Raw genomic sequence first — 23,384 nt, 5'->3', positions numbered from 1 at the left:
TTTTGCATACTTTAGTAAGAGTGTATACTGAAAATACAAAACGGTCAAACCGATTTCCGACGTTGGAAATTTTTTGATAAATTTTACTTTTTCACACTTTTTCCTAGTTTCGTAGTTTAAAAACTAGCGGTTCATCGGTGCTCCGCACGGGACGCTACATTACGCGATTATTAACGGACATTCCATGCAGCCAATTTGTAAATTTTTCTTGAATAATAATGATGAGTAAATGGGGGGGGGGGGGGGAGAGAAAAACCGTAGGAAGCCGAGGAACACATGTTGAACACTCTCCTTACTGCGTGTCCCTCACGCTGTCTAACTCGCCTTCAATAACCGCGATGCCAATATGAGCGGATTGAGAGCACAAGTTTTGCGTGCAGTAGTTTTGTCATACTTGCGATCTGTCCCGGCAAGCAATGATTACTCGCCGCACTGCATGTCTCTAGTGCTATCTGGTTCGCCTTCAATAACCGCGATTGCAATATACGCGGCTTGGAAGCAGGGCCGGATTTCCCTACTTGCCGCCCATGGGCCGCCCGTATTTTGCCGCCCCCTTCTCATTCGTTTTGAAACATCAATAAAAACCATCAAGTGAACGTGCAGCGGGGAGGGGTGCATAAGACGCGTTTACTCGTGTTGGACACATTTTTTGCGAAGCCCTGTCAACATTACCAGCAAAAATTCACGGAACTTTGCGCGAAAGTTAAGTTCCGTGAACCTACCTCTGCGTGAACAAGGCCTTCCATTTATAAGAAATGAACGAAAAAATAATGAAAGAACAAATTGACTGCAATGCGTGAAGCATTCCTACAGTCAAATAGGCGCTGTGCGTTTCACTCCGACCGCTTCTGAACGCACTGTGTTTGACGCAATGCGTGAAGTATTCATGCAGTCTTGCAGGCGCTATGCACTTCACGCCGACCGCTGCCGGCCGCTGCTGACCGCACTGTATTTGACGCAATGCGGGAAGTATTCATGAAGTCTTGTAGGCGCTATGCGTTTCATGCCGACCGCCGCGCCGCTCCGTTCCAGGTTAAATTGCGTGTTTGGTTTCTCTCTTAACTCGGCCAATTGAAGGTGTTGTCTCTTGTATCCTCTCTCTCCGAAAGACGACAAAATTGGAAATTACTATACTTTTACCCTCAGGAAATGAGAGATTCTGTCGCCTTTTCTCGTTTGTAATTTATTTTCTGAATCCGATGTTTTTCTCTCTTTTTTTGATACCTACATTAAAAAAATTACAAAATTTGTAGCCCCTTAAATTTGCCGCCATGGGCCGCAGCCCATGTGGCCATCCCCTTAATCCGGCCCTGCTTGGAAGCACGAGCAGTTGCGCGTTGTGGCTCTGTCACTTTCGCACTTGTCCAGGCAAGTAGCACGTCTTGATAAGCCAAAATCAAAGATGTTACCCAGAAAAATTTTCTGCATTTAAACCTATGTTTGATTTGCATACGCCGATGAAGGCGCGAAAAAATTGAACGTGATACGGCATAAGCTGACTTTCTGCATCTTTCACGCACCGCTGCCAAATAATGGAGACATGCATTCGCCAGGAAAATCTTTTATTCTGCTCGCACCCATTCATTATTAAGCAGAGCGGAGGTCGGCAGGAATTTTTAGAAGAGATCGACGATCGGGCCCAAAATGAAACAGTCTGCTAGAGCATGTAGGTCGAAAATGACATCGCTTTCGACATCATGACAAAACAGCTTTTCTGGTATAATCATGTTAATTAACAAGATGTCGGAAGAAAAGGCTGCCGAAGAAGATACTTAATTGAATTCCTCCCATGTCCAGTAAAAGCGTGGCGACAGGGGATTTTAAATCAAATTAGGGAGTACCAACTTCCCGAAGGGCTTTGGGGAGGTAGGAAGACTTTGGCGTCTATGTGTCGCTGAGCGCCAGAGAGCTCTGCAAAAGCAGCTTTTATGTATATATGTATGTATGTATGTATGTATGTATGTATGTATGTATGTATGTAAAAAAAAAAACTTTTATCCCAAATTTTTGTGTGTCATCTTACGTATCATGTCGGGCTGCAAATCATTTTATCCATATGTATGTATGTATGCATGTATATACACATCAGAGAAAGACGAAAACTTCCCTAAAATACAACTCCACTGATTTTCCGAGTGATGATTACGGTCCTTTTAATAATATGAAATGAGAATTGACTGATTCGAAAGGAAGCAGTACACATGCACACTCCAATCTCTCAAAAGTTGATGCTAGGAATATCAATAAGTTGATTCAAGGAATATCGATAAGTTGACCGTGTTGGGCACGAAATTTCGATTTGGGAACACGTTAGATGCTTCACCTCTTACCTACTCTGTCCGTTCGATGTCCATTCTTGGCACGCGCTGTTGGATAGAAGCATGTAGGTAAACATGCGAAAGAATTCGATTATCGGAGCAAGCGTCATTTCTTTTCCGATTGCTTGCAATAAATGACGTCACACGAAGACCCTCCATGCTTATTGGGGAGCGACGGGTGACTCTTTCTCAACGTCACTACTTTGGCTTGGAAGGCTCGCAATTACCCGCGAAGATCTCATAAATTTTGCACGAAGATGTACGAGTACGTGACTAGATAGCTGAGGCTATTATTTCCTGTCTCCCGGTTACAATGTGCGAGTCTCGGGGTTTCTCGCCGTTGGTAGACGCTTATCGACCCTAGGATTGGCCATCGACATTTTTTTTTCATCGGAGCTTTTCCCCCGCCACACAGTGGATCGAGTCAATCAGAGAGGTAGGACATGAAATTATTGACTAAAACTGCAAATTTTTATGCTTATTTCGTCACATTTTAAATTTCGAGGGGTACTATTCTACCGTGCTGAGGAAGAACGCCGTGAACATTCAAAAGTGCCCAAATTTCCCTCAATATAATGTATATTTTTGAGGGAAAATATGAATATTTTTCCTTGACATTTCCAGGGACTTTAGGTGAAATTGCAAACAAAATTATCTGAAAAATTGGAAGGAAAATATTTATGAATTTACCAGGACATTCGTGTTTTATCAAAGGAAATTTGGCAACATCTGGAGTCTCATACGGCGTTCTTCCTCAGCATGGCAGTATTGGAAGAAAATTTTACGAAGTAACCTATGGAAACCATTTAAGATCCTCAAATTTTTGTGTGAACGGAGTTATAAGCGTTTAAAGTTTCTAAATTTTGTCCGAGCTCTCCTATTGACTCGCTCCACTGGGCGCCAGCAATCTGCGAATAATCTTTCTTCGGGGGGGGGGGGGATAACGAACGACCAACTTCATTGCTGACATAATTTTACAGATAATATCTTCTCACAAGAAAAAAATAATCGTGACGATAGGTATGCGGGAAATGTCGCTGATTAGTTTTCGATTAAAAAATAAAGCTTGCGATGAGATTTAACCAAAGGTAAAAATTTGAGATACGTGCTTTCTAAATTGAGGAGTGTAGAGGACAAGACGCATAAGGGTGATTTTTGAAAAATTGAGACATTAATGATTTCGGGTAAAACAAGTCTAGATGCATATTCTGTGAAAAATTCGCTCCCAAATTCCAATTTTAAGCTTCAAAAAGTCAGTTTGAACTTGCTTCCCGCCATAAGGATCCGTGTAATTCCGAAACTTTAGGCACGTATTCTCGAAGTAGCAAAAACTACACTTATGCGCCTTGTCCTCCAAGCCCCTTAATTTACTTCAACAGAAATTCACGGGAAACATCGTGGTATTCTTAAAAATTCCGAAATTTTGCAACAAAGTTTCGCCACCATACTATACCTAGCTTACAGCAGCTCAGCTCAATAGACTTAAGTGAGTAAAAGGAACAAACGTACATTTTCAAATGAATCATTTTAAAAGCGTATGTTGAATAATCCTTACGGCTCAAAGTGCACGCGCAGATAGGTCCCTTTTTTCGCAACCTTTTTCTGTCGAGTTAAAACTGTCGCAAGACATAGTGGGTAGCTACGTCCTTGGAATTTAAAATTGTCCTTTCGATCGGCTTACCGCTTCCAGTCTGTCTGGAGCAAAAATATTTCCATTTCGAGAACAATGCGTTAATTAGAAAGAATGAATCCTCTTTGGATGTGGCTATGCAAATCAGGGCTCCAGCGACTGTAAATACCTATTTCTCGAGATCTCCGAGTGCTGCAGCTCCTCGGTAGACATGCACTTCGATGGCGAGGCGTGAATGATCGATTATCGATATTTCCCCACTTGAAGCTATGGTAAAGAATCGATTTTTAAGTGGTCGTTGCGAACACCCTGTTTATCGATCCTTTTCCATGGGTTTAAATGGCAGATCAATCGATGTATTCGTTTCATTCCAGTAGCGAGGCGTGAATGATCGATTATCGATATTTCCCCATTTGAAGCTATGGTAAAGAATCGATTTTTAAGTGGTCGTTGCGAACACCCTGCTTATCGATCCTTTTCCATAGGTTTAAATGGTCAAATCGATATATCGGAAGGCACGCCACGCAACTGATGCACTCATGCAGTTACTATCCGATCAGCGCTCCTGTTCTCTTCATTCGCGCTTGAATCTCTAATCCAATGAATTTGCACAATATTGGTACTTAATGTAAGCTTAAACCGCACTAAACCCAAGTTGCAGTGATTGCGGTAAGTTGCGATATGATCGGAGGATTTATCGCGATTTTATCGGCGTTGATCTATTGCAATTATCGAAGAGAAAATTTTGACAAATTGATGTAAAATTTTGATTTTACTGAGCGCTATTTTATAAAGATAATATTGCGATAAGATCGAGGATAATTGCTCAGTTGTTGATGATCCTGGCGATTTTATCGCCGAAAATTCGTAAAAAAGTCGCAACTTATATCGCGATTTTATAGACGTCAATTTATCGCAATATTATCGAAGAGAAAATCGCGATAAATTGATACAAAATTTTGATTTTACTGAACGCTATTTTATAAAGATAATATTGCGATAAGATCGAGGATACTCGCTCCAGTTGTTGATGATCCTATATAGCGATTTTATTGCCAAAAATTCGTAAAAAAATCGCAACTTGATTTAAAACATCGCGATTTTTACTTAGGGAACGTGATTCTAAGACTAGTGCAACTAACCCTTTGCAGCCAAAAATCAACGCCATTGATATTGAAAGTGCATCTGTATTTTTACAAAGATCGAATTTTACTTATTTATTTCTTCCTTTGAAAAATTCAAATCGCATTTCTGTCATGGTGTCAACTCGGAGCAGAGCTACTTCATGCAGCAAGCAGAATTTTTAATGACCTGTTGTCACGATTCCTGAATAAGCATACTTACTAAGTTAAGCTTTAACTTAGAAAGCTTGGGTCTGGCGAAACACTGACCTTTGGGGTTCGCTAAAAGAGCCCATCAGCGGTCAGCGGTTAATTAAGGATAACTTCTGTCTGATTTAATGTTGTCCACCATCAAACCTCTAAATAAACGATAATGGTCAAATTGACTTTTTGGTCATTCAGTCACGCAAGGAAAGGTCTTTAAAATGCGGATAGTTTTGTAGGCACGTAATTAAACGCCTGCACCCAATCATCACAGATGCACACTTAGGCACAGTTGATTGCAGTTAACCTCTGACTCATGAAAATTCCTTTGCATGTTGAAGAATAATAATCTTACTCACCTAATCATTACTTAATTGTTAAATATTAAAACACGACTTTTTCTAGTGGCCGTAATAGAGAATAAGATGAAATAAACTTAAAAAACATTTGTAAATAAATGCGGAAGAAAACTTGTATGTGTAAAAAAATTGTTCAAACCCACGGAGCTTTCAAAAGAGAGATTTTTGCGAGCGATAACAATAAATAATAAAATAGTAATTCGGTGTGCATTACTTGGTTGTGAATAGTTTAACATACTTATAAAAAACACTAGTTTTATAGATAAATTGCAATGAAATAGCTTTTCGATGTTAACAAATTTGACCATGATTTATAATTTATTCAATTCAATAGCCAAAAATGAATATGTGCAGCAGGTTTGAACCACACTGGTAGTAGAAAATTGCTTAAAAGAACCTCAAGTTTAAAAGCAATAGATCGGTTAAATAATGTCAACGAATAACCCTCTTATGCATCACCACCATTTCCTTTACTTTTCGTAACCCGAAAACGTGCGCAAATAAGGCATCCTTTTCTCCCTCTACGAAAAACATTTGATGTGAGCGTATGTCTGTCAGCTTATTTGTAATGGCTCAGTTCATTTTTAGACAAAAACAGGAGCTATATTATAATATTCATTCGAATACTTTGCGCTGCTTACTTCCAACCTTCGTAAATTCAGATGTAAAGTACATTTTTGGTAGGTACCAAAATGTTCATGCAACATCCCTTCAATTTAAGAGTCCAAGAAGTGGTATCAAAATATCTAGATTTCGAGTATTTTTGCATATAGGTTGTCTCTCTTGAAAACCGTCTTATTTTAAAATGCCGTAAGATGCCTCAAACAGTGTCATGGCAAATGAGTAGCACAGCGCCAGGGGCTGTGTACATCTTCAGTTTGGCAGGAAAACGCAAAGCGCCTTCAATTACTGCGTATGCAACACGGCCATCCTTAAAGCTCGAATAGTTGCATCAAGGCGCTACACCCGATGTTGCTGTATCTCATGGCTTCGGATGAGATTATTAATGATCGATTGATCCTTAAATTACTGCAGAGCTATGCAAAACTTACTCCGATATTATTTTCTCAGCGAAGTTTCCCCACTCTTCACATTGAAAAGTGGATCATTCACGAGAAAACTGCTACACCAAATCACGGAAACTGGGCATAATTTTTTTTTATTCAAGTCGTTTTATTTTCTGCTATACTGTCACTCTATTTTTTAGATTCAAAGTTTAGCATTACATGTATGCGGAGAAATTGTCAGCTTCTACAGTCCTAAACTGCGGTAAATTTTAATTTTAGATTGAAACTATCCACGGAAAATGTATTTAGACTATCAAAAAAATGTTTGAATTCGAGGAAAGGCGCCTACTAACATTAATAATTGATCGCATTTAGCGAAAAGTAACAAACGCGATTACAGTGTTTTCAAAATCGTGCAACTTCCTCTTCCCTTTTAAAAATACTAATTATATGTACAGTTTTAAAATTCAAGTAATTATTTTCCTTTAAGAGTAACAATTTTTTGGTTGGAAGCAAAAAATAGTTGTTATTCTGAGAGATTTTGTAGATAATTATGGAGAAGCAATATTTTTACAACACTGTATTTGCGCTGGTTCCTTTTTGATGAATGCGATCTAATTATTCCTAAACGGTTTAGTAGCGAAATGCTGAGTAAAAAAATGCTTTGCGGGCAAAAAACTTACTTTTATTGATAGTCTTACGTAATCCTCATCTTTTTTACCGAACGATGGCGGATGGAGCTTTGGAATTGTTTTAATAAATGTAACTCCTTCGCCCACAAACTGTGCATTTCTTTTACCTAGCTCTTGGCTACCATATCGTCATTCCTCAACGATTAAAAGCTATTCATTGATTCATTCTTAGGACATTCCATAAGTCCAATACATTTTTTCTATTTGAGTCAATATAGAGTTCAGTTTCAAAGAATCTTTACAGGTATACCTGTTGAAAACTGTGGTTACGCCAGCCAGATAGGTCACAGCAACTTTGGCCTTTCAGACATAGTCACGTCAAAGAGATGCCATCCGACGCTGTCCCGGGGAAAATGTTTTCCTTTGCGATTCTCCGGCGCATTTTTCCACGGACAGTTGAGATGGCGTTGAATGCAGTCAGTCAGCCGTAAACGCCCTGGATTCGAGACGTAATCTGATCTCGTCTTTACGGAAACGTCACGAGATTAAGTAGACGTCATTTCGCGAGAATGGAACCAAGTTTTCTGACTCATTTATTAAATAACCTGTTTACATAGGGAATAATCGTCAGTTAAGAACGTCGTTTCTAAGGTGAGCCATGAGAATTAGCACCTTTGCACGTATAGAGCCGTTCAGATACAGGGCCGTATTAGCGCTCAGGGCCCCTGCCCGGGGTGCTCGTGGATACAAAGGCCCACACATTGCGGGATGTATACTTCGTAAATTGAAGGCGGGGTACGTTTCCAAGAAAATAATGGGTCCCGGATGCCCTCACTTTGGTCCCAGGAGATGGAAAATGCCGACTTAGGAGCCTTTAGGGCCCCTGTGAATAGTGGTGTATTGTTTTTAATGGTTAGTACGTATTATAATTCCTGGAGTTGATCAAAATTTCTCGCTCAGGTTCTCCAAAATGGTGATTTTATACGCAAAAAAATTAAGGGCCCCACACGGAAAAAATAGGGTAGTCGACACAACCATCAACATCCGTAACTACCGGGTTAGTTGTGACCTCCACCGCGGTAGTTATGCGTAACAACCGCACGGTAGCTGGCACATTTCTAACTAGCCGCTGGTTATGTCGACTACCCTATTTTTTCCGTGCAAGAGCCCATGACCTCTTCAATTCTCCAAAATCCCCGGGGCTCGAGAGGCTCCTAAAAAATTTAATCGGACCACTCGCTGAGAAAAAAATTGAAAATAATAATAATAGCAAAAAAATCCTTCTCAAGGACCCGAAGGCTAGGGATGCTACAGCATCCCGGCACCCTGGCTAATCCGACCCTGCAGGTAATCTCCAACACTTAGATTTAGAGATTCTTTCGCAAAGATACTGACGTCGGACGCGACACGGTGTTAGTTGCGCTGATGTCAACAACAAAAAATTGAAGTTTTGGCTGAAACATCGTAGACGAGAGGGGGCTGACTTTAAAATTTTCAAAAATTCGTCTTGAGCATAAAAAAAGTGTAGTTCCTTACTATCATAGGCCGAAAAGACACAATTACAAAATTGTATAATAAAAAAAAACCGTGGATCTAATTAAATTTATTCTCGTTTCTCACACTCTCCGTCCATCCTGGTCAGGTCGTTATTGACATTGTTGATTCGATGACTTTGGCGATATAGAATTGCACAGTTTAGAATTCAGGCCCATTATAGAAAACAACAGTTTTACTTGAGCAATAGGGAACCTTCTTGGAGCAACAAGTTATAACCTAATTTCCCAGCTCAGCGAACAGCCGCTGGGAAAGCGTTTCTTCTTGTGATTACAATCCCACCATATCTCCGAATTCATATTGAAATACTTGGGCACTTTCATACCCGATCAAAAAAAAGAGTATACAAAATTTACAATCTTGGCTTTTGGTTCCTACATTCCCAGCTCTTTTGAATTATGAGGGGAGGAGTATATCGTCGAGAATTCGTAAATTTTAAATGATTATCAATGTTAAAAAAATCCTAAAATGTACGGAATAGGAAGCCTTTTCGTGCAATTTTACGTGGAAATCCGACAATTTTTTATCCGTTTTTTTTAAGTAGACCTTCACACACTTATTTTGTTTCCTATGTACATCATTGTTATTTATCGCATATTATGTGCCTTTAATTTTTGGTTCACTTCAACATCGACGTTAACATTCAGGATCGAATTAATATTTATCTTCCTTCTTCCCTTAATTCTGTTATTTCTAATAATAACTGCGAAGTATTTAGCTACATAAGGTTAAAAAAATTATGTGCAGTCGTACAGAGAAACAAACTTTGTAAAAAAAGATAATTCTCTGGATCGTAACATAGGTACGTTATTTCCTCATCGGAACAACGAAGTATTGTCTTTATCTTTTAGGTATACGAACTCAAGGGATAAAATTTTTATACCATTTTTGCACCCCCCCCCCCCATTTGTGACCATCATGGGAAAAGGGACCTTCGTCTACTAAAACTCGAATTTAAGGTATTGGCATCAGAGCATAATGCTGCGGAAATTTAGGGTCGAGAAACTCCATAGAATGTCAGCCCAATCGGAATTGAGACGGTCTGAAGTTCAAAATGCGTAGTTTTGAGGAAAAGTCTACTGAAATATCATATCTGCCGTTTTTAGGGTTCACGAAATTGTCGGATATGACAAAATTCAACGCCCTCTGCTTGCATGAAAATGAAATTATTTTCTAAGGCACTGAGAAGAGTTATCCTTCGACGACTCAAATCCAATTTTTCGACCCAAATCGGCAAAAATCCCTTCACCGACAATTTTGCCCTCGTAAACTAGAGCCTCTTTTCTCTTGGACAGTCACGTGTGCGTGTTTTTAACATAAAAATACAAAAAAAGGCGTTTCTCCTCCGTACATCCCCAGAGTTTTTCGAGGAGCTATTCTAAAAACTTCTTCAAGAGTCATTGCTACTGGGGCAGGGCCGTGCGGCCGGAGAGCGCAACTGACCTATTCTGAAAAGGCCGGCGAAAGCGGAGACGACCCTTTAATTAGCGGCGTGTGTGGGGGCTGCGGCGCGGCGCGGGGACAAAAAGAGACGAGCGCGGAGAGAAGTGGCGATCGAGATTAAAGGGTTTTCCGGTCTTTTGTGAGGCGCGCGAAACGGACGACGACGGCGGACAATCACGGTCGCGGACGGACGAGCGGAGGGCGACTCAGGACCGCGCGGCGAAACCGACCGGGGAGCAACTGGTGCCAGCTCCAGCGCCGTCCCCCAGAACCCCCCCCCCCCCGCACCCCCTCGGAGCCGTGGACCCGACGCCCCGACTGCGCCGCCCCCCAGCAACCCCCCCCCCCACCGCACGCTCCGGTGCCCGAATAACCCATCACTATCATAACACTATGACTGACTCGCGCTCCGGGCCGGGGTGGCCTCTCCCTGTCGCGACGGAACGCATCCCTGGGCGCCCACCTTGATTAGGAAATAGGACGTTCCCGGAAAGGGACGGTAATTCCACGAAATAAAAATGGCCTACCGGCACACAGTGGATCGAGTCAATAGGAGAGGGCGGACAAAATTTGGAAACTTTGAACGCTCGTAACTCCATTTCTACAAAGTTTTGAGGTTCTGAAAGTGGTTTCATTGGTTTCCTCGTGAAATTTACTTTCAAAAGCACCCATTGAAATTTAAAATGTGACGTAATAAACATTAAAATTTGCAGTTTTAGTCGAAAATTTCATGTTCGACCTCTCTGATTCACTCGATCCACTGTGCGGCAGTGTGCGAATGAGAGCGTCGCGAGGCCTTTTTCCCCGTTACAGGTTTCGGTTCCTTCAGAGCATAACGATGGTGAAACTCCCAAACGACGTATCTCGGTTTGTGGTGTCGCAGACTTCCTGTCATAGTTTAATTTTCAAAAAGAGCACGGCTCAACGCCAATTCTTCAAAAACCCCTTGATTTTGCCCCTTTGTGCGAAGAAAATTCTGTCAAACTTTCAAGGGATAATGTTGATTTGTTCTCCTTCAAAAAATAAAAAGAGAGCGGAAATTTCGCACACCGCAAACGAGATACGTGGTTTGAAAGTTTCACCATCGACATTGAATTTGGGAACGGAAGTAAGCGGGAGAAAAAGAGGAAGGCACGTGAGTCAAGTTTTCTTCATATCGCGAGAGTGCCTCGCGTATTATAGGCGGATCCAGTGGATTATAGTGGGGCCGTAGGGGGCGTTAAAAGCATTAACTGTTGCTTTAAACGAAATGAAAATGAAAAATTCACCCCATGCTGTGCTCCTTGAAAAAAGGAGGAAGATAAGGGAAGGAAGGAGGAGGGGAAGGATGCAGGAAAGAAGAGGGAAAGGACGGAGGAAAGAAGAGGAAAAGGACGGTCGAGAGAAAATAAAAGGACATTTATATTTGGCAATGAAGATATTGACTCAATCTGCACACTGATGCTTCAAACTTTTAAAACATTTCTGGGAGAAGTCCCCGGGCCCCATATACACCCCCTCCGTTCGAAATTTGTGGAATCCGCCTCTGTCGCGTATTAGGTCAAAATTTAAAAAAATTACGGAAAAAAAGAAAGGAAAAAAGTACAAAGCACAATAATGTTCAGATCCAAGCATGTCTGTATAGAATCAAAATATCCAAGTACCGAAAAAATCTAATAGGGGTAACATGGCGAGATGGAGTGTCGGCCAAAAATGTTGTAATCTTCGTAGCCAATCAGGTCGAAACTCGCGACTTGTAACTCGCTCAAAGTAGGATCGGATCCTACTTTTCGGGCCAAGACGCGCGTGTAGCGCGCCGGTGTATCTGGCCTTTAAATCGCGATTGTGTGGTCTCTTTGAAAAGATAAAATAGGAGCGTACTTAAATTGGGAAGGGAAATAGTAACGCAACGGTGACCGCACTGAACTGTGTTAGACGCAGTGTGTGAAGTATTCCTGCACTCTTGTAGGCGCTCGTACGCAGGCGCAATGCGTGAAGTATTCCTGCACTCTTGTAGGCGCTAATATCGACGGCGTCAGTTTGCAATCACATATCTCGTTTGCGGTGTCTGAAAATCTCCGCCTCTATGTTATTTATTTAAAGGACAACAAAGTGACATCGTTCCTTGAAGTTATTGCAGAATTTTCTTCGCACAGAAAAGAAAAATGATGGCAGTTTTAACGAATTGCCGTGGAGTAGTTTTCCGTTTAAAAAATAAAGAATGACAGGAAGTTCTGCGACGTCGCAAACCGCGTTATGTGGTTGCTAAACTTACACCGTCGATATGTATCGTATACTTGTATGCGAATTTCTACACTTGGCATAAGAAAGAAATAAAAATCACATAACTCATGTTTCAGTTTATTTTTTTCTCCAGGTGACACCTTCCCGGCCATTTCACAGGATATTGTGGATAGTTTATTCCATCCGGCTTTTGAAGTGACGCTATCAGTGTAAAGCAAGCCATGCAACCACACAGGACTGAGATAAAAGGTGCTCTGCTGTACATATCTGGCGACAAATAAGAGCCCTCTGTTAGTATCATAGCAATTGTGGGAGCTTTAACACTCCAGCGCTCAACATTTCCTAATAGACAGGAACAGTCATCTTTAATCTCTTGTTGACTTTTAAGCCATGGGTTCAGCAGTGACTCAACAAGTTTTCAGATCATCATCGGTGATTCGGTGAAAGAATTGCTGAACATGTTACTCCACAGCAAAAAAGTATTTAATATCAAGAGTCAAGTGTTTAGGCTCAACTGGAGAAATTAGAAATTTACATGTGTCGCCAAGAGGCTGGTCCGGTGGAAGTGTCCATTTGGTTCCGACCTTAACGTGTTGTTGGAGCGCAAGAAAAATCAAAACGCCTTCACTTCATTGTGTATGCAACGTTGGCAACTACAAAGTACGAATAGTCGCATCAAGGCGATGTAACCACGGCCGTATGGCATTTCGTCGCTTGGCTGACGTAAGGGCGTAATTACACATTGAGATGAGCCCGGAAAAGCATTGAAATGTATGGAAGACAGGGTCCATCGCAGAGTGTAGTCACTCCCTTATGTCAAGTAAGCGACGATTTAACGTCGTCCAATACATTCAGCGAGGCTGGGCTGCTTTCCCTGTCTAGTCAATTAAATCCTTTCTTTGTTCAATGTGACTTACTATCCTTATTTCCTCCACGCAAGAAACACAAATCACCAATTTTAAGAGAGCATACTACTTTCCAAGTCCGATTCGGAGATAATACGTCGTCTATGGGTGGAAGCAGATCCACCCTTAATACTGCCGTACTAAGGAAAAACGCCGTATGAAAATTCGACAGTTGCCGAATTTCCCTCGATAAAATGTTTATTTTTGAGGCAAGTTATGAATATTAATTCTCCTTGAAATTTTCATGAACTTTGTATGAAATGGCGAACAAAATTATATGACAAATTGGAAGAAATATAAAATATTCATATGTTTACCGGGAAATTCGTGTTTTATCAAAGGATATTTGGCAACGCCCGAAGGCTCATACGGCATTCTTCCTTAGTACGGCAGAATACGACTTTAGGAAGAAACGCATTCGCGAGTGATAGACAAAAAAACACGAATCTCCAAAAACAGGATTTATTATAAGAATGAAAGAACTTCCTAACTTCCTTCCAGTTGACAATACAAACGTAAAACTTTGTAAAAATATCTAGAAGAGGATACTTTTTGATTCCCTTGATGCTTTTTTGCAAAATATGTCAGCGGTGACGTTCTATGGTAGTAGATTTTGGAGTTGCTGTTTTTGGAAATAGGGACTGACACCCGGAACGGAGATACGTGCTTCTGGCATCGGTTAGGTATTAAAACTTTGCTTTTCCCCAATTTTAAAACATAAGTACAGCCAAACGGTGAATAAGACCTGAAATTGAGGACTTTTTTGATAAAAGGGCGTATGAGGCTTGCAATGCTGATGAGATTGTGCAATTTTCTGTAGCGTTTGCGGCAGATGAAATGCATTTACAGCTGACTTACTTCCTTACAATAGTGAGTATAACTCAGAGCAGATTCAGGAAAAAATTCAGAGCAGAACTGTCGGATAAGGTATTTCGACGGTAAAACTATCAGAGCACGTAGGTATCTCGATTTGCGACGTTGCAGACTTTCTGTCATGCTTAATTTTTCAAATGGAAAACTACTCAACGTCAATTCTTGAAAACTCTCATGACTTTTCTTCTTTGTGCGTGGAAAACTTTGTAAAAACTTCAAAGAATAATATTGATTTGTCCTTCTTTTAAATAATAAAATGGGAGAGGAGATTTTTAAACACCGCAAACGAGTGCGTGGTCTCGTAGTTTCACCTGACTTACAATTAGAGAACTACGTAGCACAATCTTAGCAACATTGAAAGTCTCATGGGCTCTCTAACCGAAATATGACTCAAATTCGTGTTTGGAGTCCAGGATATAATGCGCCTTCATTTTAGCGTGTATGCAAGCTTTGAGCCCCGTCCGCGCTCTGTATCTGTTATCAAAAGCAAGTTATTGAGGCATAGCTGCCGGTAAGTTTTAGCTGTTAGAGGCTAGGTGAACTGATAGAAAACCAGTGGACTCATAGTTGCTTTCAAATTATTATTCATAACAGCGATGTTTCACTCGCAGGGTTTCAAAACGGATTGTTTTCAGGGGGGTGGTTGTATTAAGGAAGCTACAGGTGGCCTAGGTGGTGGATTCCGAGGATAAAGAGGAAGAAAGGGGGGTAGAGGATTTATATGGAAAGGAGGTGAGTATGACGGCATGAACCGACTTTTTCAAAGCGCGATATACGGGTTAATATTAAACGTAAAAAGTTGCGATTTGGATATAGATCTTATTATTTTTAGCTAATATACAAGAATCAAGCATTAAAACACGATTATGTAAGCAGCGCACTACTGGCCCATTAAAAGTAAAAAAAAACTGAATTAGGTAAATTATTCAATCCAAGCGAGCGTCGGAGTTGCATCAACAATAATAAACGAAATTTTCTTTGACTTTCATTTTTACCTATTCCACAAAATAACAACATAATTTTAAATGGAAAACACTGAAATGTCTCAAATTACATAAGACGCCCGAGTTGTGTCAACAAAATTGAACAAACAAAAAAAATAGCTGATGAGCTGATAGCTGTTCAGTTCAGCTTTGCGCTGAGAGGGCCCTCCTAGACGTACGAATAGTTGCAGAGGCCGAAAAATGAAGGCGCAAAAGAAGAGCAGGTTCGGATATACCCACGTGTTTTTCGAGCTAAACGGGAGATACATTTTGCCGTCATTCTTAAGCAATTTCTCAGCTTTTCATCGGTAATAATCTCACAAAGGCAGATAAAATGTATCCTTCAGTATAAATCTAAGCGACTGACTCAAAATCGACGAAGATGGAGATATTTTAGGTATAGGTTCTCACGTTTTTTTGATCTGTCAGTCGCAATGTTTGTGGACTCACGGTCATGGACTGCCGTTGGACCACTAGACAAGGTACGAATTTCAGCATTCTGATGCATGAGCCTGAACCAAAATTTAACGTAAAGCACGATGCGGACAACGAAAATTACCTAATTCAATTCCTTACGAAGATATTTAATGGTTCTTGACGCGTGAATTCAAACCATCCGCTCATGAAAACTCAATGCTCCACGTGATTCACATCGCGCGCTAAACGTTATCGTGATAGTCTCTGAGATATAATAATCTGGCGATCTCAATCTTGACGCTTTGACTCAGCTGAAGCAAATTGCTTATAGTTTGAACAACACATGGTGGGAAATGAACATTGCTCAATTTAGAAGCTTGCTGAAACCGTAGTGGTGCGCGATTTGACTCACGTAGAGCTTCGAGTTTCTTGTGAGCAGGCAGTTCAAATTCCTCGTGACCAGTGTGAAATAAACGACAGAGCAAAGAGAATTTTATGAGCCCCCCCCCCCCCCCCCTTCGTATTCCGCAGCTCGCATGGCGCACAGCCCGCCTTCTATTACACTTCATCTAGCGTTGCGAGTTCACTAATTACTTAACACGACCAGCATATAATTTTAAAAGTCAAAAATTTAAAGAAAAACTAAGAAAGAAAGAAAAAAAAAACCATTTACACGATACACGAGTTTCTCCCCGCAAGAAATCGTTCCCCACCCGCCCGCCGTCACGCATTGCGCAATACGTGAGGTATCCCCTTAGGTTTGTAGGCGTCAGTGCGCGTTACGAGCTGGCAGCACACCGCGCCGCGCCGCAGCGTGCCGTAAACTTGCCCACAATTAATAGGTCAGGGTGTTAAAATGTAGGCAATTTGACATCAAATTCGAAATTAGCGACCCAAGGCACATCGGTTACGAAACTTTCGTGATCTTTTAGTCATTATCCGACTTATTTCTTTCTGTTCTTTAGTTTTGGACCATAGTGCGCCGCGGGCGGCGGCGCTTACGAATTTCTCCCCTGTGTTCAATCGATGAAATAAAAACGTTAATATCTTCGTTAGGCAGTTGGTTTTAGTAATTTTCGTTGCGCAAATCGTAATCTATGTGAAATTCTTGTTAAGAAAGGTGCATCAGATTTCTTAAATTTGTATACCTTGTCTAGTGGTCCATTGTTGTTTTTTTCTTTGATCGCACATGGTTTGAATTTGGATCATTTCTAATCCAGGAGGTCGCTGTAATTTTGGTGCTCCTCTTTAGAATGGATGAATTTTTCACAATTGGCAGGATTTCCTCCTGATCTCAGTACACCTATCGGCCTAACCGGAGCGAGATGAGGCTTTCTGGAGTGGCGCTGGTGAAAATGTCTTCATCTCAATGATTATGAAGCCGACGACATTTTTTGGAGAGTGCTAACTTTTCTTCCTGACCTTAAAAATCCGCTCTCGGCCCAACAGGAGTTGGGGCGTTTTGCTGCAGTAAGGCTTAAATGGTGTGGCGATATAATGCCGAAAACAGGTCTCATTCCGAATTGAGGCAGAGAGAGTTTCTCGAATGTAAATAGTACCTCCTGATCCCGAAAAACGTTGTCCTAAAAAAGAACCTAGCGAAAAGGGAAATACATGTCAGAAATACTCAACACTTCTGGTTAAAACAGCGATCGCTGGAAACACTCATTGCGCGCAAAAGTTACAGCGTCAATTGAATATTCAGCGGAAATATTCATCATTTGAGGGGGTTGGAGGACAAGGCGCTAAAGTGCAGTTTTTGCTATTTCGAGAAATATGTACGTGTTTAACGTTCAAACTTGGAGTCTTGTGGTTTAAACTCACTTTTTGATGCTTTAAAGTTGGATTTTACTCGTGAAATTTCCACAGAATAGACTTTCAAACTAGTTATGCGCCTTGTCCTCCAAGCCTCTCATTTCCGGTTACATTAGCTGATCGTCGGTAACTTTCTGTTTGCGCACGATAGTTTTCACAGTGCATGTTTACTGTTAAGCGTACGTTCAGCGGAAATATTTAGCATAGCAGTGTTTCCGACGATAAGCTGATATACCTACCCAGAAATGCAGAATAGGTACTTCCGATTCGGAACATGTTTACTGGACGCTGTGCCTGAATTTCGCTCGCAATCCGGCGCCGCACAGTTGATCGAGTTGATGGGAGAGGTCGGACAAAATTTGGAAACTTCAAACGCCCATAACTCCGTTTAAACAAAACTTTGAGGTTCTAAAAGTGGTTTTATTGGTTTCCTTGTAAAATTTTCTTCTGAAAACACCCCTTAAAATTTAAAATATGACAAGATAAACAACAAAATTTTCAATTTTATTCTAAAATTGTAGGTCCGGCCTCACTAAGTGGCCAGATCCACTGTGCGCCGGCGTTCAGCTAATGCAACCCGAAATGTTGCGAGTATTTCCAGTAGGTAGATCGTTCCTTGGCGCCTGTTTTTAACATATTTCTGGGTTCAGGAAGTATATCTTGGTAAGACTTCATGTGCTACTTTTAAAATGAGACATTTTGTTTGCAGTATACAGCCTATTTTAAATATTTGCTGCGGTAAAATGCCCCAGCTTCGGTTAGACCCCCAAGTAGCACAGGGCAACGAAAATATTGAAAATAAATTAGCAATTTGATTTCAATAAAATTGTTATTTTATTACCATTAAATTGCAATATGTTCACATCATTTAGTCGATTTATGCCGATTTTAAACAATCAACAAAATGAGCTTCATGTGTCAGAAAGATAGGCAATATGCAATGCAATGAAAAATTGCATCTCATTTGTATTTCAATTTTACTGCAAGAAGTTTCAATAAATGGGGCCCCTTCAAATAGGAGCTAGGCAACATACACAACACTCAGTGGAATTGCAATATTTTCCCTATGCAATTGCTGTTGCAATCTGTGGTCTATGGTACTTGGGGACAACGGGTTTTGAGATCAGGAAGAGAGGTCCTGTCGATTTTAAAAAATGAGTCCATTTTGAAGAAGGACACCAAAATGACATTGACCTCCCGCACTAATGTTCTCCTTTCTTATGACAAGAATGATGGCTGTAGGCTCAGCAGAACTCTGAAATGAAACCCTGGTATGTACTTGTTCAGGCTACAGCTATAGCTTTAGACTAGGTAGTGATTTATATTTTCCTTTTTCTCCTCCACTTACGATTCACGGTCAGTCAATTTTTGGGATTTTTTACGCATCGAAGTGCCTATTAATAGTAGCCGTAGCTCGCAACACTGTGAGCCCAGCCGCTGAGACACTGTTGTAGCGGCACCAGCAGGACAGTCCTATCAAGACATCTTAACTGAACTCGGTCTTGTCCTTTGCTTGTTCCTCAAACAACCCTCAAACAATGCCTACATACACAACTGAGTGATTAACGTCAGAATTTGTCAACATCTATCAGGGAAAATTCTAAATCTCTTTTGAATTCAAATACTGATTGGTACTGGTCAACGATTTAAGGTAACATTGTTCTTTATTTAAATAATTTCATTAACATGAAAAACTTGATTTTTGGGGAAAAGTTATTAGAGATTAAGTTTTCTCTGTTTTGCAAGCTTTTATTTTTAAAATGTTCTCAGCTGGTTCTTCAATTCTTGCTTTCCTCTACCTCCTCAAGATTCCAAGGTATTACTGTTTCAACAAAGGAATAAGAGATTCTAAATTAGAAGAAATTTCCGGCAAGTATAATCATTTTGCAAAAATTTCAACAAAACGTATTCTTGCTTACAAAAAATAAGTATTTTCAATCCTTTGTACAGTTTAATTTTCAATGATCTTCATAGAAATAGATGGCAATAATACTTACAATGATTTAACAATAATATCACATCAATAATATTGCTAGAAGTTACACAGTAACAAATGTTTCGATTTCAAAAACCCTATACACCTGATTACAAAACATAGCCTAGAAATATTAACAAAACACAAATGCATGAACATCATTCAAGCAATGAGTGAAAGATCAGACTGTCAACTGGAGCTTCCTGGCTTTGCAATTAAGTCCTGTTCTCGCAACTGGTTTGATTCTTTGCGTATTTCCCGTTCCAAAGCTTCTTTTTCTTTCATTTGTTGTAGTCTTAGTGCTCGTTTCTGTATGGAAATGAAGAAATGTTTATTATTAGGCTGCAAGAAAATTAGGAGTAGAAAATAGACATTAACTTTCATCACAATGTTTTGGGTACATTTCACCTCAGCACCACAAGAATTGCATCATCATTTTATTGACTACAAAATTCACTAACATATATGCCAAGAAAATTATAGGAAGAGGTTGATATATTATGGTACTGATAGTTTGACCGAGTGCATCAAAGATAGCCATTTCTGCGTAGCATGAAAGAGACATGGAGTGTCCTATCAAGCCTTTGCTTGACCTCAACAGAATAAATCAATGCTAGTCAGATTAACTAGCGCTAAAGTGAATGTGTTAAAACTATATTTTGGGAATTAATAACAGTCTTTTAGGAGATTAATTGTTTGGCTTCATCCCCACAAAGTAACTTTAACAGATTGCTATCAAATTTCACAAGATGCTAAAACACACAGCAAGCTCAACCTTCATACAGAAGTCACTGAATATTTTTTGGTATCTAGAATTATACGTTGGTCTAAACTGTGACTAGTAATAGAATAGCAGAAAAACTTTAATATTCCAAGAATTACCTTCAATTTTTTTGCTCGGTCTTGCAGAGAAAACATTTCTTTCTTCACATTTTCTAATCTTGTCTGATAAACCTTCATCATTAGAAACTGAAAATATAAATGACGTAAGTGATTACTATGATGAGGCTAGAAAAAAAATTCATAGTTTAGTTACAATCATGTATTTCATCAGAGTAACAAAGTCTTATCAGAGAGATGTTCTGTAGAAGTTGCATCCTCAGAGGAAGAGCCACCCATAGAGAAAAAAAAGGAGGTGTTTGCATTTCGGGCATCTTGGAATTTTTCATAGAGTATCTATAGCTTTGATGACGTCATTGGGTACAGCGACGTTTTTATCCTGTCGATTTTCTTGGAAATGGTGTAATTTAAGGGAAAAAGTCATTCTATAAAAAGTGCTTGAAATTATATAAAGAGTTGATTTAAGTAAAAAAATCGGACATTATGGTCCGTTTTTACAGCGTCAACATAACCCTCAACGAGCGTCTTGTTTACATTGATGACGTAGGTGGGTACAAATCCTCAAGATGCAAACACCTCCTTTTTTTTCTCTATGAGAGCCACCCCCAACTCCCCAAGGAGGGCCCTCCTTGTCTAAGAAATTGTAAAAATTGAACTAGGAGGAGCGTACGAATCATTACATAAAGTATGAATTAAAGCATTCGAATGTGTGTTTCCTAATTTATATTTCATCGAGGAACATTCCCACAGTGAAAATTACTGAGATTAACTTCCAATCAAGATATTGACGTATTTATTCAGCACTAGTTACAAAAATTTTACTTTCTCCCTTGCAAGAAAAATCAGAGTCCGGGTGAGTAAAATCATTCACTACACATTTTTTTTATTGAGTGATTGCTTTCCCATATACAACTGATATGCAAGAGCCCAATTTTATTCTGAGTTACCTTCGTCACAAGTACCTATCTTGTGAATTTTCTAATAGAATCCTTGAAAACAGCTTCTAGGACCTGAACATGAATTAGTTTTAAACTTTTTCTTTAATTCGTGGGGGGGGGGGGGGGGGGAAGCATACAAGATAGAACTAATGATACTAAGTAATGATATACAGATAGGAAAAAACGTACAGTTTTTTTGAGCTCCTCTCCAGGATCTAAACCATGAAACTTGACACTTTCATCATGAAGTTGGCTGCATAAATTTCCTTGTTTCTTGCTGAAAAATGATAAGGAATTTTTAGACAGATTACGATATATTGGCAATGGAATGGGAAAAAGGAGAATTACGGACATGGTCTAAACTGTGCATTTGAGCATTATTCAGCATGGATCCTTAAAAAAATGTATGAGTTTCTAAACAAGATATCACTGTTTTTCAAGTCTGTAAATTGAATCGAAATCTGCCTGAATGATTAAACTAGGTAAATAAAATTGAAATGTTTCCAGAGACGGAATTATTGTAACTGATTTATACCTTCGATTTCCTCTTGGATTAGTGTGTGCAACACCTCCTGTTTAATTTTAAGCCACTTTTCCTTTTACTTCTCTTCTAAAGATGAGATCCTAGCATAACTATCTTAGCGTGTAAAAATTTCAAGAAAGTGTTGGGATACTTACTTCAGTTCGTCGAGTTCAATTTTTAATTTCTGAAGTGGAGATTGATATAATTCCAGAAGACCGGCACTTAGTTTTTCTACTGCAGGGTCCTCGGCCATGGTTAGAATCAGGCTGTAAAAGAATTGTAAAAGTGTGAAGTACAATCAAGTATAATTTTTTTTTTTTTAATACTACATACTTCAAGTACCGTACAAGGGGTAATTCTGGACCTTTTCAGTCACAGCCCTATCCCCTTAGTCACAACTGTACAACCAGCCCGAGGAAAACGTTGTTTGAGACCATCATACTCAGGTCGCCAGGCTGGGAATGTCCGGACCTCCGGAATCTTTGGGCAAAACCCACACCAGCCAAGTGACATAAGATAACATTTCAAGAGAGTAGTGCATGACAAAATTTCCATGGTAGATGGTTAAAAAGTACCTACATATTCATATGACTGGATATTAAGTCAATAAGTTACGTAATTATCCACAAGATGAGGAATCTGGGTACGCAGAAAAGGTTTATAGTAGCTTTGGAGATTGGGTATTCCAGCAAGGGAAATACGGGGATATTTACCAGGGGGGGGGGGGATACGGGGATATTTGTAGTGCTGTCTCTTCCTCCCGTGCTGAATCTCTTTAGCAAATCCACTACTCCTCCCAAAAGTCATCCGATAGCTATTCCATTAAGTTCTTGGTGTCAGCCCCTGTATCGCAAGGTTACATTCCTAGCTCAGGACATGAACTTTCACAGGGATAACAACTCGATTATCAGAACTTGTGAAGGCACACCTTGTTGTTCTATTATGACACGCCGTAATTTTCTTGTAGTGTTTATCGCATCTCAAAAACTTGGTCAGACAGCAGCGCACAGAGGTGGCAGTTCTCATTTTTAGGTCAAATAGATTGATTGGAAAATACAGACAATATGCTGAACTATTACAAGAGAACTTACCTGATTCAAAAAATTTCTGACAGTCTGACAGCATTCAAAACTCCTAAGGACTCGTTGACAGCTTACCCTGATAGGACTCGTGAATTCAAAACTCCTAAGGACTCGTTGGAGCAAGATAAGGTTTCATGGATAATACAACGAAAACAATAACATAACCTACGAAATCATAGCCAACGGTGGCCGGTGGCCGGTTGGAGCACCGAAAACAAAACAAAAACCAGGCATGGATCAATTTGGGTCAAGGTCATACTCAAGGCCGTGCGAGGTCATTGCCCTCGCAGAATTAGTATGCGAGTAAGTACATTCATCAAAGAAAAAATAAGACCCGGTGACGACACTAAAACTTCGAACTTTACCGAATCAAATTAACTGTAATGAAACTAAGCTTATGACTCAATTGATGAGACGACACAAATTTGACAAAATTTTCATGGGCGGGACCTAGAAATTTTCGTTTGGGAGGATGTCCCCCTTTTAAGCCCTAAAATAAAATACACCAGACTGATACCAATCCCAACGATTATAAGGAAGAG

The 23,384-nt window shown here is 40.0% G+C and overlaps 2 protein-coding genes and 1 long non-coding RNA gene across 11 annotated transcripts in view; 1 reads left to right on the top strand and 2 right to left on the bottom strand.

Moving 5' to 3' along the window:
* Ac76E (adenylate cyclase type 2 Ac76E) overlaps positions 1 to 10,519 on the bottom strand; it is a 118,272-nt gene extending 107,753 nt beyond the window's left edge. For 3 of the 9 annotated variants that reach the window (XM_072295946.1, XM_019040966.2, XM_072295951.1), the window contains exons 1-2: positions 10,269 to 10,519; positions 7,582 to 7,876 (exon numbers count right to left, since the gene is read on the bottom strand). The gene's annotated coding sequence lies outside the window, so the exon portion shown is untranslated. Of the gene's footprint in view, positions 1 to 7,581; positions 7,944 to 8,666; positions 8,689 to 10,176 lie in introns of those variants that run through there. The other 6 variants (XM_072295952.1, XM_072295953.1, XM_072295947.1 and 3 more) reach the window with 5 other exon arrangements.
* On the top strand, positions 2,192 to 13,396 carry LOC140223837 (uncharacterized). Its single transcript, XR_011899121.1, has 2 exons — positions 2,192 to 2,754; positions 12,625 to 13,396. It is a non-coding gene; the product is annotated as an uncharacterized lncRNA (long non-coding RNA).
* A 5,941-nt stretch (positions 13,397 to 19,337) lies between these two features.
* On the bottom strand, positions 19,338 to 22,921 carry Pldn (biogenesis of lysosomal organelles complex 1 subunit pallidin). Its single transcript, XM_019041033.2, has 5 exons — positions 22,852 to 22,921; positions 21,916 to 22,026; positions 21,427 to 21,514; positions 20,342 to 20,428; positions 19,338 to 19,768 (listed from the first exon to the last, which is right to left on the bottom strand). The coding sequence occupies exons 2-5, from the start codon at positions 22,011 to 22,013 to the stop codon at positions 19,649 to 19,651; spliced, it is 393 nt and encodes a 130-aa protein (XP_018896578.1). The 5' UTR covers positions 22,014 to 22,026; positions 22,852 to 22,921; the 3' UTR covers positions 19,338 to 19,648.
* Between the last annotated feature and the right edge of the window lie 463 nt (positions 22,922 to 23,384).

The sequence above is a fragment of the Bemisia tabaci genome, chromosome 2, assembly GCF_918797505.1.
Source record: "Bemisia tabaci chromosome 2, PGI_BMITA_v3".
In the NCBI taxonomy this organism is placed as follows: domain Eukaryota; kingdom Metazoa; phylum Arthropoda; class Insecta; order Hemiptera; family Aleyrodidae; genus Bemisia; species Bemisia tabaci.
Note: the sequence above shows the minus strand (reverse complement) of the source record. Positions and strands in the feature narration are given on the sequence as shown.

Bases quoted from the DNA above. Each gene is read 5' to 3' on its own strand.
- Pldn (XM_019041033.2), bottom strand. From the start codon at position 22,013: ATGGCCGAGGACCCTGCAGTAGAAAAACTAAGTGCCGGTCTTCTGGAA. The intron at 21,515-21,915 runs GTAAGTATCCCA...ATCATTTTTCAG, and splicing joins ATTGAACTCGACGAACTGAA to CAAGAAACAAGGAAATTTAT. The intron at 19,769-20,341 runs GTAATTCTTGGA...ATTTCCATACAG, and splicing joins ACCGAGCAAAAAAATTGAAG to AAACGAGCACTAAGACTACA.